Raw genomic sequence first — 18,023 nt, 5'->3', positions numbered from 1 at the left:
AATAACTCTCATAGGTTATACTATACAATGTACCAAACAAATATTGTCTCTTAAGTTGCATTTCTACTTGGATACATGAATGGTTATTTCAGGTTACACAACTAGATTCAATTCAATTTCTTAATCCAAATTTTTTATCATTAACAACAGTCATACTTAATATTGCAACTTTTACGCAAATAAGGAAATGATGTCTCTTACCTATTTTATTCAAGAACATAAAATATACGAATAATACGACATTATTTATTAATTTTATTTATTCACATTTCTGATTGTTTGAGATTATTAATGGTTATAATACAGGTACTCATTACTCATATATCATTTGCCTTATTATAATAGCCTATATGTTTGACAGAGCTTCTTAGTGGTATCATCTTTATATTTGTCTGGAGGTAAGTATTAGAATAGCATACGGAATTAAATGTGTGATTTATATCTGTTAATCAGAAATAATAATATTATTACAAAAAATAGAAGAATTACAATCAAATATACTACCTAAACTATACATTTTAATACAAAGATCTTTGAGCAGAAATTACGAAAATGTTATATAGTTATTTTAAAGTGAAGTTAGCAGTTTAAATACGGCACTCTTGTTTTTAACTTTTTATCAAGCGAGTCCAAAGCCATGAAAATATTTCCTGTAATACGCACTAAAAGCACTATTTCCCTTCGTTTATATTGTTATCATCTCGTGTATTATTTTTACAGACATCCAATCATAACACTATCACACAATGTTTTGCATAAGATTCAGGGTGTTATGGAAATAAGTTTATCATTCTTATCCTAATCTTTTAAATAAGTACGGTAACTTTAAAGTGGGGTTTTTCATCCTATTGTCTTTCAACTTATTTTCTACAACCGTATCCAACTACAGTTTTATAACTGTATGAGTGTTTAAAAATCTAATATCTATGCAACAGTAAGTAGTCTGATGCAAAGTGAATAATGTAATATAGATGAATTTAACTTCAATTAAGAACATAAAACTCTATTACTCAACGTCATAAGTACACTCTCACATTTTCAGAGGAATCTTTATATAAAATTCAAGCACAAGGTGTAACGTTCAGCCTGGTGGGAAGATACAGATAACAACGATTGTATTTTTAATATAAGACTTATCTTATTCAGTGGGCCATATGATTATTTTTTTAATGCTTTATCCAACTTGCTGAACTCATATTTGAATAAACATTAAGAGTTTAATTTATTACAAGTCAGAATATAAATGCATAAGTTCAGCGATTATGAAAGGGAATGAGTAATGTTAAAAAGAAACGATTTTTTATGGAAGCAACTATCATACGCTATTGTGCTGTTTTGAATAAAAGTTACAGCTGGAAATTGTTTTACACATATTTATGAACTGATAAGGAACACCGAGGAAATAACAAGACCTTAAGAAAATACATTTCTTGTGAAATATTTTATAATATTACAAACATTTTAAGAACAAAAAACTTAAAAAATTTGAATTAAGTCATCCTTCATATTCAGGTTTTGTTCTATTAATATAATAAGCATTAGGAAAGTTTTAGTTTTTAAGCATTGCATCATCCCATCATTGCAATGTTGCCTTGAGTACCTGAGTAATCCTACAAGTTAGTCAAGGGTTATTCCGACAAGAGAGGAAAATAAATAGGATGAGCATCATGTTTGAATAAATACAAAACAGACTTTATTCGACTTTATGTTCCATGGAAGTGCACATACAAAATGATGAGATGTGTTTAATAAAAACTAGCTGAACACTCCAAATGATTGAATTAATAATTATATTAATAATTAAAATTACTTATTTAACAGAACTTAAAGGTGGGTTGTCGTATGTTCACTGTTTTTTTAGTTGAACATTGAAATAAAGTAAGGTAAGGATGTTTTATTTTACCAAGCTAAGTTAGGGCTAAGAATCCCTCTCTAACACTTCACCTGGGTACCAACGGCAGGTGACTTCCGAACCACCACCAACGGCTGAGCAGGCGGGCTGCTTGCATGGCAGGGTCGCTCGACGTTGCTTGATCTGGACAACAACGTTTTGTCCGTGTTAAATAATCTCATGGCATTAAAAGGACGTTTTTCATGGATTTTTTCAAGTTCAGAAAAAAACAACTATCTCAGCTTTGTTAAAAGCTACCACTCTGGTTACACTTGTTCCAGGAGGTAACTAACATAAGGATTCCTGTTTTTAAAGACGCTAACCCAGTGTTTACTCACGTTATTGTTTCTTCATCGAATTTACGTTTAACCTTCATTGACTCCGCAATGTCGTAGGCAACAAGCCTTAAGTCAGTTATAATACCATAATTTTATATAATTTTTTATACCTTAAAACATCTTAGCTAATGAATTAACATGGTCGGCGAATTGCTTTACTTGTTCGGGAGTAAATACAGACTTTCCTCCAATCAAGGTTTAGTTGAATAATTTAATTTCAATTTGCTATTCTCGAAATATTTAACTCCTGTGAAAACACTGCTTACAGATCTTCCATTCCTGACAAGTTCAAACGCCCTTTTCATTTTTTTCTCAGAATACTTCCCCTTCTCAGTAGTCTATTCCTCGATCTCTCGATCTGAAATTAATTAAAACCTGTTTAAAAGTTACCAACTAAAACGTTTGGCATATAATATTCATCATCAAAGGTGAATACCGATACGTCGGAATTACAAACATTAAACCAAATTTGGCGGTGAAAACAAGTAATAAAATCTTATTAGGACAATATTACAACCACCGTATATGACTGAAGATTTTGTGATTAAACATACCTCATTTTCAATAGTACCGTAAAATAATTTAAGGACAGGTCTTAAGAAAATAATTACTTAGCTTTACATCAATTCCTTCCAATGCCATGATTTTATATACGCGTATTTTGAATGTGTCGAAAGATTTTCCAAATTTGCAGTTTTATATTTCAAAATATTAGTATGAGTACTAACTATGAATAATCTAACAAAAATAAAATCCTCGAACACACATACTCGTATGTTTGTTGTAGATTAAATCATGATTTCCTCGTTTCAGGGCAGTTTTGAATACTATATCCAAAAGTATACTGCACCTAGAAACATCTAAATAAATAAACCTACTTCTAAAATAATTAAAAACTAAAAATAATTTTAAAAAAAAAAAACAGAAAATGCTAAAAGAACTAAAAATAATAGATATTCTGAGGGAACTTCTTCTTTTTTGTATCTAAAGCGGATACTATACAATTTAACATAAAAATATTCATAAAGGAAAAAAGTAACGCAATAAAAATAAAAATGCAAAGTGGCGAGTAACTGCTAGCAGTGCAGATATAAGAGTAAATGTAGTCTACGTTTACTGAACATTTAAATACTGTTTTGAAACCTATCCAAGTTGTTTTTCTTTTGACAGAAGTAGGCTTTTTGGTCCTCTGTATGTACGTATATTTTCTGAATAGGAAAACCAGGTAAGACCTGTCAAGTAAGATGGGGCTTATAAATTAATGTATATAATACTAGTTAGATAGTAACTTTGTCTTTTATACAAACATTACAGTACTGACACTGCACGCTTAACATTTGGTAATTGTACAGTTAAAACTATATTTTGTTTTTTAATTGTTATTTTCTTATCTGAATATTTTTTACTCTTCTTCCAGACAGTGGTTGCCGGAAAGGTTTTATGTAAGAAGTAATGTTGCAATCAAAATAACTTTAAAGCAAGTTAAAAATTATGATTAAATTAAATAAATTTATGGTTGTAATCGAGATAAAAATATCCTATCTTTTAAGTTGGACCAAACAATCCATATCTACAAAATTTCATTAAAAACGGTTCAGTAGTTTCAAAGAGTAGCGTAAACAAACATTGTACAAGATTTTTTATATGCTTTATACTATGTTATATGAATACTTATATGGCATATTATAATTTTTTTATAAATATTAGATGCCTCAAATTGATTGCGAAAGAACGGATCATCATTTGTAAACCAAACGGTCCTAATATAAAAAAATATTAAGTATGTGTGTACCAAAATTATAACTTTTAAGGTTCGATTCTTGAGATTTTAGAGCGCAAACATTTACAATGTTTAACGTCACTGTAAGCCGAAACTTTTAGTAAAAATAGCACTTAGCTATATTGTTTCTTTTAAATAGCGGCCGAAGACATGTAAATTCGTAAGACTTCTCGAGAACTGTTATGTGTTGTTAAATAAAACATATTTTTATTGGTTTGTTTCGGTTGGTTTTTTTGTCGTGGTTGGTGGGTTGTTTCGGACATGTTGGAGTTAGTTACAGGTTTTAAACTGGTGAATAGCAACAACAACGCAACATAGTAATCCCATCACCCCCTCCTTTTTGTGTGCATAAAGAAATCAAAAGATCAGAAATAAATACTTTGATACTATCCGTATTTAAAACTTTTTTCAGCACAGAAAACGTCTCACCATTAAATTAAATAACCTGTAAAATTTATGCTTAATTTGACAATTTATCCTCCATAAACTAAATGAAATAAAATGAAAAAAATGTCTTTATTAGAGGTTAAGTTAGGACTATAAAGTCCTTTATACCACTTAACCTCATAAAAAATTAAACTAACATACATATATACATTTATAACTAAAAATAAATCTATTTATTTACATTATATATTAAATGAATCTTAGCTTAAAAAAACAAATACCTTTAATTAATGTAACTTTTTACATATTTACAACACTATAGCAAGACACACTCGCATTCATTCAATTGCCCTAAATACTACATTCCAAAGCCGCCAACTGCTATACCCCCTGATACCCCAGCATCAAGGCCCTGACCTCAGCCCCAAAGCGAGCGCTCTAATCGATGCCTCTGATGTTTACAGGTAAGGAATTCCACAATCTACAGGCAGACACTGTAAACGACTTACTAAAGGTAGTTGTTCGATGAATTGGGATAGATAATAAGGATGTACCTCTCCTTGTACTTCGTTCACTTATTTCAGACATAAATTGAAGTTGTTTGAAAGATAACTGGGAAAATTTGTATTTAAAAGAGCGTGCAACAGAATGAGTGAGTGATATTATTACCACTCATAGAGTGCTCATATAGAGTGGGTATCTATATGAGCCATATTATTTTACACTTTTTTTATTCTTAATAGTTATACCCCCTTAAACTGCCCTTTCCATTTCTGTCAAAAAAGTGGTTTAGACATACTCCTTTGTGATTTTATCATCTACGCTCACCTTAAAAAGGCAATTGGCAAGAAATAAGGACAATATTGTTAAAGCAACCTGCGTGTTTTCATATATGTCAGACGTAAGCTGAAGGAATGATGCTGATTTAACAAAAATGCAAAATAATCAAGGTATAAGTTGGCGCCTGATAAAATAGAATGCAATATCTGAGCACGCCTGCACTATAATCATCGCATCTCTTGTTCGGGCTGACGTTAGCCTAACTGTAGGCATTGAAATCGTTTTAATATATTTAATAGGATATTAGTATTTTGAGTATTGCAGCATACAGTATTTGACTTTTGAAAACACTATACCGTTAAACTTTGTTGGTAAAAATATAACTGCATTATTATTTATGCTTTATGCTTGTAGACACTATTACAATAAAACAGTGTAGTTAATTTGAGTTCAAATAGTTATTGGGTTATTATACTATTATTTTAAGAAAATTCATAAGCGACATACGTGTAAGGTACATTTACTTTAAAACTATCTTATATTATCTATTATTAAGGTATTAAATATGTATGCCGTTACAATGAATAAATGAAAATATCAGACACCAATATAAAATCGAAACTGAATATAAAGTAACGTCAATAAAATGTGAAATAAAACAAAATAAATTATCTCAAGAAGGCTTAAACTAACTGCAAAATGAGAAATAGAAATGAGCTAATTCATAACTATGTAATTACGAAATAAATAAATAAAAATTAATAATAAAATGTAAATAATAAATGTGAAGGTATAACGAGAAATGTACAAATTAATAGCAGCTACCATTGGCTTTGCACACGAATTTCCTTCTTTCGAATGAATGTCTCCGTGTGTGTGTTTTAGTTCATTTATTCATTTGTATTATATCTAATTTTATTTACTTTGACCAGGTGTTTAATTTTTAACGATTACATTAGAGGAATTCATGTTTATAGTCAAATATAATTTCAAGAGGCAAAACATGTATAAAAATTAAATTCACAAAAAAAACATTAATCTGTTTTAACTGAAAAATCGCCAACATTAATGTTTCGAAAATAGAACACTATGTTTCGAGGATTGGATCCTATCCTCTTGGATCCCATCCTCTTGGATCCTATCCTCTTCTTCACTTGTTAAAAAATCAGTAAACAGTGTTATCCTTGCAATATTATCTATCGTCAGTTATTAATTTTAATCAAGGAATAATCATTTATAGCAATTAGAATTGAAAATGAGGCGCTGTTATGGAGGAGGGGTAGCTGGTTGTCCCATGTCTTCATCTAAACCACAAAATGATAAATATAGTCGCCCAATCATCCCAATCCAGTCTTCTAATTACCTCTATCCAGTCCACAATCGTGTCGCGTTCTGACGTAAAATCACTCAGATTGTAATCGCTCAAGTCACGAGAGAGTGATTTGTTAATTTAGAGCAATTTGTTAACGTTTCCTCACCATCCGCCAGGATTTAATAAAATGACTCCTGCAATGAAAACTATTATGTTGCTAGATATCCTAGACTACAAAGTGGAATCCGTTTATAATTTTACTACCAGGTGCTCTACATTGCGATTGTATTACTTCGTAAAAATTTAAGTCACACGAGCAACGAGGATGTAAATATTTTATTAATTGAAAAAGTAAAGTAAAGATGTCTTATTTTTCCAATAAAAAGTTAGGGCTAAAAAGTTCTCTCTAACACTTAGCCTGTGGACAAACGGCTTAAAGGTGACTTCCGAACCACCATCAACGGTCGGGCTTGCAAGGACAGGATCGCTCAGCGGTCAACCATCCAAGGCAGCAGCCACTCTCCACGTTTCTTGATCCGGTTATCTTGCGATAACCGTTGTACCCGCTACAAGACTGCATTGGCTGCATTAGTGAATTTAGTGGATGTATACAGTAGTGAAACTAAAAGAGAAGGTGGGTAATAGATTACATACATCTTCTCAATGTTTTTCAGCGTCAAAGCTTAAAGGAACATGATAAACAATATATCTAACACAGAAATGTTGAAATAACGTTTATCTGACAAATCCCATTTATTTATAATATTCTCAACAATTTGAAAAACTCACTGTATCTGTGAACTGCTTTCTCCCAATTATAATAAGAAAAACAGATATTTTGACCAATCTAACTAATTTAAGGCACTTTAATTTCAAGAGAGAATATTTGTAATCTTAAAACAAATAATTCGGCGTTTTACAGCTGTCACAAAAATCTTAAACTTATACCATCTAGACTACACAAAAACAACGTTCTTAGTTTGAAATTTTGTGCAAATGACTTTTTTATAATTTGTCCACTGGAGTATTGGTAAATACTATTTAAATGTGAAATGGTTCATACAGTTATTCAACCCCGATTTTCCTACTGGTAATTAAATTATATAAAAGTATTGAAAACGTATAAAATACTCAATAGTTCTGATTCAACAACAAACCATATTATTCTTATTGGTAAATACAGTCATAAGGAAACTGTAATTTTTTGAAAATCAGGGATATTTATACATAAGGAAATAAAATGCTATTCCTTGGTAGTTGCATCATATGAGAACGGCTGGAGGGAGTCCTGCAGATTTTGTTCCTGACGATAAGGAGGGAAACCAGTGTTTCTTCGGGATAATCGTTTCCAGAGATCTTGTAAAACTTCTTAACTGTGATACATATATTAACAAGAACAAGGTTTTTTCAACTTCTCGATGACCTAAAATATTAAACATGAGATACCCATGCCTTATGCTCCTAACAATAATAGTACATGAAGATCAGCAACTTATATGGGTTGGAATGGGTTTGCAACCCTTGAAGAGGTATAATTTGTTAAACTTCCCACCCTCCTCGACACCCTCCTCCTGACACATAATATTCGACACGCATGTCTATTAAGGTCGTGAATATGTCACTATCTCACACTCTGACCGTTAGGTCGCATGAGCATCGTCGTTTCATGTTTTCTACAGTTCCTACGATAAGCAATCCGCTGGCCCACTCTACCTTCTCTTCGGGTACCGGAAAACAGTTACCATATCTTTGACCTACCTGACTTCATCTCTCTTTTAACCCCCCTGAACCCTAGATCTAGTAATTTCAAGATTAGTAAGATACTATTTCATGTTTTACAAAGCTGTGTTATACTAACATCTTCGTTCGGAATTTAATTAAATAAGTGTGCTCAACTTAATACGGGCAAGGGTAAGTAAGATTAACCTTTTGTTGCAAAACTATTTGTTTGGTTATGATGAAGCCGAGAACAATGACAGCAAGTGTACAGCGAAGGAAGAGAGGGACTAATTCAGGGGACCAAAGGTGTAAGCCGGCAAGGGAACTGCCGGTAATAGGGGAAGAGTGAGTGCGCTCCTACTCATGTATCCAAGAGCACGCGGCTTGAGGCAGACTGAAAATCCGAAGGCGCATGTTGTCTTTTTATAAATCAGCACAGATTCTATATGAATACGTTTTTTTAATTTAAAAAATATCTAATTTTAGATATCATTATCTAGAGGGAATAACATTTTAAATTCCAAAAAATATACAATTTTTATTGTTTCCGAAAAATACTTTGGTAGCTTGACTTATACCTAGCCAATCGTTGTGGGCAGTGTTTTATAGAGGTTCGAATTTGAATGGTTCGAAGATTCAATAATCATGTTCTACCGAGAATTATGAAAATTTAAATAACAGCAATTTCGCTAACAATCAATTAGATAAGGAGAACTTTTGCTATGTTTTTATTCAGAAATCTATAGGCGTTTTTTTTTAGAATATCCAATGTTTTTATGAATCTACCAAAAAACTAAATGTACTTGAAAAACGAATAGATGGACATCGGACAAAGGCATTTATGTTGTGGCAGATGAGATGGATTGAGTAAATGAAAATGTTTTTAAAGTTTTAGAAGCATTAGAAATACTGCGTTTATCCTAATAATTGACTCATTCGTCCATTTTTTTTAAGAAAAATATCTTATTAAGGCAACATTATTAAGTCCAGATAAGAAACGGAGACTAGCTCTGAAGAGAGCTCTTACACGATATTTGAAAAATGTGTGCAAATCTTCAAGAAAACCATTTCCGCGGGTTCCATAAAGTTACAAGAGTCATACATTAAAGTGCTTATGAGAAAAAATTAAAAAAAATGCTATTCAACTTGAATTAAACTCTTGAAAACACGTTATATAACTTGTATATTGAACGAGCTATTCTTACCAAAACTTAAATCTGAAATTAAAAATAAATCTTACAGAACTCAATCATAAAATTGGCGATTATAAAGTTAATAATGTTTTAGCATATACATTATATTTATACATAAAAAACTTTTATAAACTCCAGGTTTAATAACAAAATTTGAACGAACAAAGATATTAGGCCCAATAATTCTTTAATTAGACTATCATATGTAAACATTTTCTATTGCCATTAGATTTTTACTATTTAAGTATTGTATTTTTATAGTCATTGCTTCCAGTCATAGTATTGCGGAATATGAAACCCACTGCCGCATTTGGGTTTCATGATTTCGCGACATTGCTGGTTCTGAATGTTGATGCGACTCATGGAGCATAGTACTTTCACGCTAGACCACATATTTTATCAAATGAATAAAAACTATTTTATTATTTATTTAAATAATACATTTATTGTAATTAGTACAGTATTTATAACGAAACTTAAAAGAAAATTCCCCACCAGTTGTTAAAGTACAATTAAAATTTCATTTCAAAAGTGGCCAAAAAGTTGTGAACTCAGATCTTTTCCAGAGTAGACCCTCGTTCCCTACTGCACCATACTCCATGGTATACCATGTCTCTCAGGCCCTACGCTTTAGGGATTGTTTGATAAAGAACAAGGAATGCTTCAGGTGGAAATCCAGGATCATTCCCTGAAGAGAACACTCTATGTAGTTTTTACATGTCAAGAGAAGTGTTGCACTTTTATCTGTTTTTAATTTATGTTTGTTGCGTATCTGAAAAGATTTGGATTCTGTTCATTCGCATAGTCTATTCATCTTATTTACCATACTTCTAGAGTAGTGAGTCAAAATGATATATCTTTAGATTCTTCAATAAGCCTGTGTCAACATTGATAAAATTATCTAGTTTAAAACCGCAAAAGAGATTTGACTCTAAAGCTTCACAAAATGATATCGTATTTGGAAAAATAAACTTTTAGGTACATATAAGTTGGCTAAACATAGGCTAAATATTTTAATATCGGTGGCCTTCAAAATCCGTAAGCCATTGAAAAAATCTATACAAATTTATGTTAAAATAAATATTTAGTAATAAAAACAGAAAATGCACAATTTTACAGTAAAAGGCATGTCTTTTTTAAATATTGTTTAAGGTTATATTTAAATTAAAGCTTAATCAAATCTATTTCTTAAACGAAGCATGTGCAAACATTGTGTAACAGAAAAATATTGGTTAGATTTAAATTCAAACGGTTCGCGCCAAATAAGCGGAAATTGGAAATAAATACAAGACGGATGTTTGTCATTCAAATTGAACATATCGGTTTGGGTTGGAGGCTACACAGTTGCCGGTTTCCCATCATTTCCGGTTTGTGGACCCCGTTGTGTAAGCCACAACGTTGTTAGAAAGATCTCGGTCTGATTCTTTCTTCTGAATACCGAGACAGCAAGGGAAGCACGTGTTGAAATTCTTTCTGTTACTATACATGTAATGTTTAAATTTAATTGATAAAATCTTTAAGGGTGACTGTGTTTGAATGCGTTGAAGGTGTGTTGAATGTGTGATGGAATAACAAGTTAAATACCAAAAATCTTATTTAATTTCAAATTAGACTGCCGAATCTAATTTTGATGTGGACATGCAGAGTTTTTTGTGTAGAAAATATCACAAGCTGTAAGAAGTGCTGAATTAAATTAATAAATTGATTATTTAAAAGCCGATTCAAAGACATTGTAAATAGTTGATTTTTCCCAGCGAGTGAAATCAGTTCTATGAAACTCAACTGATATAATGGTGTAAATCTAATATTATAAAACAGATTGTCGCAGCAGTTGGAAAATATAGGTTAGTCTTACACACCTAATATAAAGTGTATTAAATGATACTAATAGTAAAAATTATCATGTGATAAACATTTTGTGATAAATACTGTTCAAAATTTACCAACACACCTAATCTTTATAAATGACAATTAACTTCTGATATTTTTTATTATGATACAACAATACGGAACCATAAACATTAACACAGAATCCACACTGATCTGCGACATATGACACAACAATGATTGCAAAGGATTATATAAAGGATATAATCCAACTAAAGGCCGCAAATCTATTATACCTGTACTACCACTTTCTATAGAAAATATTTGTGCAAAACATTTACTTTCAGCTGAAGAGTTTCAAAGGTTAAAGAAGTTGGCATTTTGTTTACAAATGATGTATTATACAAATAAATAGTCATACGCAAACCCCCGCATACACGCAGTCACACTCACAAATATACAAATAAATAATATCACAATGATGTGAGAGGTGGTATCTTATAAATTAGTTGAGTTGTACAAATGGTGACTTCGTAGTTGGCATCGCGTGGCTGAATTTAGTAAGTGTATCCTCCGTTAGATCCAGTGCCGGCTCCGGGAACTCCGTACTCGCTGGAGGGAGGGTTGGAAGAGAACTGGCCAGGAGAAGCGTAGGTGTTGGTGGGAGAGCCTCCAGGGGCACCGTACTCACTGGAAGGAGATCCAGATCCGAATCCGTTAGGGGCGCCATATTGGCTTGAAGGAGAGCCAGATCCGAATCCGTTAGGGGCGCCATATTGGCTTGAAGGAGAGCCAGATCCGAATCCGTTAGGGGCGCCATATTGGCTAGAAGGAGATCCAGACCCGAATCCGTTAGGGGCGCCATATTGGCTTGAAGGAGATCCAGACCCGAAACCATTAGGTGCACCGTACTGGCTAGAGGGAGAACCAGATCCAAATCCGTTAGGAGCTCCGTATTGGCTGGAAGGAGATCCATTACCGTTGGGTGCACCATACAGGCTGGAAGGTGATCCTGAACCAAATCCGTTAGGGGCTCCATACTGGCTTGAGGGAGATCCTGATCCGAAACCATTAGGTGCTCCATAACGTCCAGAAGGAGATCCAGATCCAAAACCAGGAGCTCCATATTGGCTTGAGGGACCTCCACTGCTATATCCATTTCCGTTTCCGTTTCCATTTCCATTTCCGAATCCGTTGCCATTCTTCTTGTAGTTGCCAAGACGGAAACTCACCTTGGAAGCTGAAGGAGCGTACTTGTTAGCATCACCATTTCCTCCGAAACCATTTCCATTGCTGTATCCACCGTTGCTATATCCACCATTGCTGTATCCGTTGCCATTTCCGTTACCATTGCTGTATCCGTTGCCATTTCCATTACCGTTGCTGTAACCATTTTTGCCATTTCCATTGCTGTATCCGTTTCCGTTACTGTAGCCACCATTTCCACCATTTCCTCCAAATCCAGGGGCACCGTATTGGCTAGAAGGAGAGCCTGATCCAAATCCACCAGGAGCACCGTATTGACTGGAAGGAGAGCCGGATCCAAATCCACCAGGGGCACCATATTGGCTAGAGGGAGAGCCGGATCCAAATCCACCACCAGGGGCACCATATTGGCTAGAGGGAGAGTCGGATCCAAATCCGCCAGGAGCACCATATTGGCTAGAAGGGGAACCAAACTGGCCTGGTAGAGAGAGACCTGTACCCGCAGGAGGGCCGCCAGAAGGATAACCAACTGGAGGCTCCGCAAGAGCTACCAAGGCAGTAGCTGCGAGTACGAGTAAAAACTGGAACACAAATAAAACCTTATGATTTTATATTTTAATAGTTATCTAATTCTAAAGTCAAAATTAATCAGTTGTAAACATAAGACACGTATTGGTACCAGGTAAATTATTTCAAAGTTACCGCGATCATTAACAGATATTAAGCTGAAAGACATATGCAGTATAATACAACCACTGCTCCAAACAGTTGCTTATTGCCCGTGCCTTCATCATAATATTCTACTTTTGGCTTCCCCAGTGTCTTCAACACAACAGTTTAAGTATATTTTAATTTTGTCATGTTACAAAATAATACTGGTGTATAAAAATTAATTTGTAAAAAAATGTTCTAATCCTGCAATTTATTTAACACAATAAATAGAACTTTCTAAGCTATATACTAGAAACCAAGACTCTAAACTATAACTTTAACTTTGCTTTGTCGTAATTGGTGCCGGGACTATTTAAATATAAGTAACTGAAATCTTACTTACATCAAAAGAGAGTTAAAGTGCCTATGTTGTTATAGTTCGGATTATTTCGGTTTACTTAGAAAATTGATTTACAAACCCGCATCTCGGTTATTTACAATATATTGTTTAGATTTCAATGTGTACAAATAGAGTCGGAGATTTGTAAAAATGTTGTATGTAGCCTACATTGACCAAATTAAATACCTAAATAGATACTAAAATAATATAAATTACGGTATGTTATGGTGGTAAATAGTGGTAAATAAACGAGCAGAATATCCTACCGATTTAAATTTTAAAATAATACTAGATTAAAACGTCAACATGGTTTAAAAATGCCTTGCCATAACATGTGTTTTTTCCACACATATTGGAAAATTCCCTTATCATAGAACATTTTTAAAAGTTAATACAAATTTCCAAGCACCCAACACGTTCCTTTCATTTCTATAATGTAATCTGACTAAACATCAATAATTGGTTTTTTAACCAAGTATTGGAACAGCTCTTCAAGTGACCTGTAATTCTTAGAGTTTTTGAGAAATGCAAAGATTTTACAAAAAGAATTAAGAAAAGAATTAGAGGCAGAAGTAACAGTTCTAGGAATTTCAGATGATTTAAATACACAGTGCAGTGAAAAATTTTAATCAAGGAAAGACTGGGAGAAGTAAAACTCTGTAGGCAATACCAATCTCCGTTTTTGTAATGCAGAGTTTTGAAAAATTAAAGGTCTCTCAAAAATGTCATGACTGAGGACAAATTTTAAACATTTCTTTGTTTAGATCTTTGGAAGATACAAAGTGGAGACCATATAGATTATATAATCCACGGCTTTTTATCCACCATGATATTTTATTTGCTACATCCATTTGATATGATTTGATGAAGACCATTTAGACAGGTGTTTATGAAGCATTTTGGAACAAACGTTTCCGAAGTGTTTGGAAATTATTTTTTTTCTAATTTATGGAATTTTAAATTTAATGAACAAATTAATATTCATAACTGTATTTATCAGGCTAATACTGATTTGTATTTAATTAAATAGAATGCTCTAAGTTAATAGATAAAGCGGAGACATACTCTTTCAAAAAGTAAAGTTGAACCAATTTGTATCGGAACAGCTATTCAAAATTTATCACACAGATAAATTATTATTACATAATGCTTCCTTTCATTAGTACATTAGATCAAAATATTTGTATTTATTGTCTAGAGATATTATTAAAAGATTGATTACAATTAAATCAAATTCACTAACACTGCTTAATCGAACCGCATTGCAAAAACCGTTCCTTTAAGTGTGATTTCAAGACATATTTATACATTGTGCTCAATATAAGTTAACGTTTGATAACAGTAACATGTGTAAAACGGCGCTCAACTTGAATTTGAGATATACAAGTATAATAGTAACTAACTCAAGAATTACTGGTACTCTAGAAGTAATGCTAATTCTACCAATACGTCCATCTACAATCCAAGGAATATTTATTAATTCTTAAATTCATGTAGTGTTAGTAACTTATAATGCGTATCATCTTATTACTAAATATTTAGAATTTATTAGAGATGTATTTTTAACCATGTGAAAACATTTCATTCTTTCATATTAGAAAAATATTCCCCCAACACTTTCAGAAAATAAAATATTTGAGAAGTTCAGTTGACGAATAAAAGACATAATAGCTCTTCATATGCAAACAAACGGGCCACTTCTAAATTACAAAAATAAATCCTTCACGCCAACGTTGGATAAACGTTTAAAATTATTATTGCAGTTTTTGGTATATATATACAATTTGATTTGTATTCGGGCATAACTGTATCCTAAATAACCAAGAAAGGCTCTTAGAATTTCAAATTTGTATACGGTTTCAGATATTGCAATGAAGGAGGAGGAGCTCTTCTTATTGGAATATAAATTTTCTATTATTTCACAAAAGAAAACTCACAATTATCCAATAATTTGTGTATTTTTCACGAGGCCTTTCGACATCGAAGATGCCATCATCAGGTGTGAATCAACAATTTAAAAACAAATATCAGCTGAGTAAAACTAACAAGATTTATATGGTTAAAATTAAAATTAAATGATATAAATATTAGTATATGTATAAAAGTTTGGGTCAAAAAATTTTTTACACACCACATAAGATAAATAACCTAATTGGAAATCCTAAAGATAAAATTTTAGATGAAAATAAAAGTGGCATTTACAAAATTAACTGTGAAGATTGTGATAAAATTTATATTGGCCAAACAAAAAGAACCATTAAAAAAAGATTTAAAGAACACGAAAGATATTATAAATATGGACAAACTGATAAATCTGCTATTGCCAAACATGCTTTTGAAACAAACCACACCTTTAAAAACTTTACATTATTAAAACAAGTCCACAAACAAGAAGAACTCGACGCATATGAAACATTATACATAACAAAACACAAAGATAACATTTTAAACAATGATTTTGGACCGATTCAAAATTCACCATTCCTTTAAAATATAACTAAAGTTTTTGACCCAAACTTTTATACATATACTAATATTTATATCATTTTATTTTAATTTTAACCAGATAAATCTTGTTAGTTTTACTCAGCTGATATTTGTTTTTAAATTGTTGATTCACACCTGATGATGGCACTTCGATGTCGAAAGGCCTCGTGAAAAATACACAAATTATTGGATAATTGTGAGTTTTCTTTTGTGAAATAATAGAAAAAAAAGGTTTCAGATATGTTTTACTTTTATTTAGGTTAGAATTATTCTGAAATGAATATGACTATCTCTTAAATTCAAACTACCTATCGACTCTTTTAGAACACCGATAAAACAATGTGAAGCCTAAGCTTAGCTATATAACAAATATGAAAAACCTGTATCCCCTTAATACATGGATTTGTATCAAAGGTGAGATACAGTACAATTGTGGGACGCAAGATGTTTAAAGTTTACAGAGCACCATATTTTCACAAAAATGTATTTTCGTCCGTACAAGTATACCATCTGATACATCAACCCCAATTAAAATCTCCTCAACTCAAGTTCAAACATAGTCTATGGACCTTATTAAGTGAAATATAAGTATAAACGTATTGGAAACGAGATAATTTTGGATAAGATGTAGCTCACACCTCATAAAGTAACAACAACTACCTGTAGCAAAATAAACCCCATAAATGTGCAAATGCTTAACAATTATTCTGTTTCTAGATCATTTCGACTATTCCTAATTGCAAAAGAAATACATTTCTCTATATCTAAAAACCTCCGGATACTGTATTACAAACATACAATAGACTTTTTAAGGACTCACTACCTAACTCATGGTAACTTATCTGAACCGGCAAGTTTTGTAAAGAAATTTCTTGATTACAACAATGTTATTATGAGAGAAAGCTGGATAGGGATTACTAAAGTAGTTTACATATGGCCTTCATTTGAACAGGTAAATTGAATAAAATATTAAAAATCGAATGGTTTATGGTATTTAAAGGGATTAAATTGTGCTCATAACCTATATTCAGTTTGACACAACAGTTATAACTCTGGATGACTCTAATGTGACGACCTAGCTCACTGATTTTGACTAACTGTTGCCTCAAATTTATTTGCCGTTTCTTAAGTATTTAGTCTATAAATGTTTGGGTGCCGAAAAATCTTTGTGCTTTACTCTGGATTAAAACCTTTAGCTTAAATATAACACAGTTACTATACATTTTACCAGAATACCCCACATATATTTTCCAGTAGGAGATGAGTCAACATCAAATCACTCGTTAGTTCTATTATATTGATATAATGTAATGTTTTAGAAAAAATAATATGTTTATTATTGCAGTACGCTTAAAAAATCCGAGTCTTTATTTAAAAGGTCAGATTGTCTATATGGCAAAAAACTATAGATTAATCATTGATGGTTACTTGTGTGCTTCTATAAGGTTTAATCATATAAAAAAAATTAACTTTTTAGACTCGATTTCACTTTAAAGCTGATTTTTTTTCTAAAAATAACATCTCTTTATGTATTATTCTTATTATGTGTAACATATAGTTATCATTAATTAACCGTATCACCTAAGTGTGCTAGTCATGTTACCTTAGCCATGATGCGAAGCGGGTGTGAAGTGCCTGGTGTTAGACTCTGCTTGTATTTATCTGTGCACAGCTGTGACGTCGGTCACCCTTCTCCCGCCAACCCGCCACATGACGTCATCAATACACTATCAGTGGCAAGGTCTGCTGACTGACACTCTTTGTCTTATCTCTGGTGAAAGTCAGCAGTGATGCTGATGCTGATGCTGATGGCCCGACAAATATCACGGTGCCGCCCACAAGTCCACTGATACACCGCTATTAGCTTTTGGGTGTCCAGTCCTTATAGGGCAGATATGAATTACTTTACAATTTTACTTGAAATACTGAAAATCCCTGAAGATGTATTCCCAGTGCGTATTCATTTACTTTAATGGCTGAGAAAATGGTTTATCTATCTCTTAAAACTGTATAATATGGCTTTCAATTTTGGTCTGAACACAAGTAAAAAAA

The 18,023-nt window shown here is 32.4% G+C and overlaps 1 protein-coding gene across 1 annotated transcript; it reads right to left on the bottom strand.

Moving 5' to 3' along the window:
- Positions 1-11,661: 11,661 nt before the first annotated feature.
- Positions 11,662-17,583, bottom strand: LOC124365512 (pro-resilin-like). Its single transcript, XM_046821496.1, has 2 exons — positions 17,575-17,583; positions 11,662-13,014 (listed from the first exon to the last, which is right to left on the bottom strand). The coding sequence occupies exons 1-2, from the start codon at positions 17,581-17,583 to the stop codon at positions 11,785-11,787; spliced, it is 1,239 nt and encodes a 412-aa protein (XP_046677452.1). The 3' UTR covers positions 11,662-11,784.
- Positions 17,584-18,023: the final 440 nt, after the last annotated feature.

This window comes from Homalodisca vitripennis, chromosome 6 (assembly GCF_021130785.1).
Source record: "Homalodisca vitripennis isolate AUS2020 chromosome 6, UT_GWSS_2.1, whole genome shotgun sequence".
In the NCBI taxonomy this organism is placed as follows: domain Eukaryota; kingdom Metazoa; phylum Arthropoda; class Insecta; order Hemiptera; family Cicadellidae; genus Homalodisca; species Homalodisca vitripennis.
Note: the sequence above shows the minus strand (reverse complement) of the source record. Positions and strands in the feature narration are given on the sequence as shown.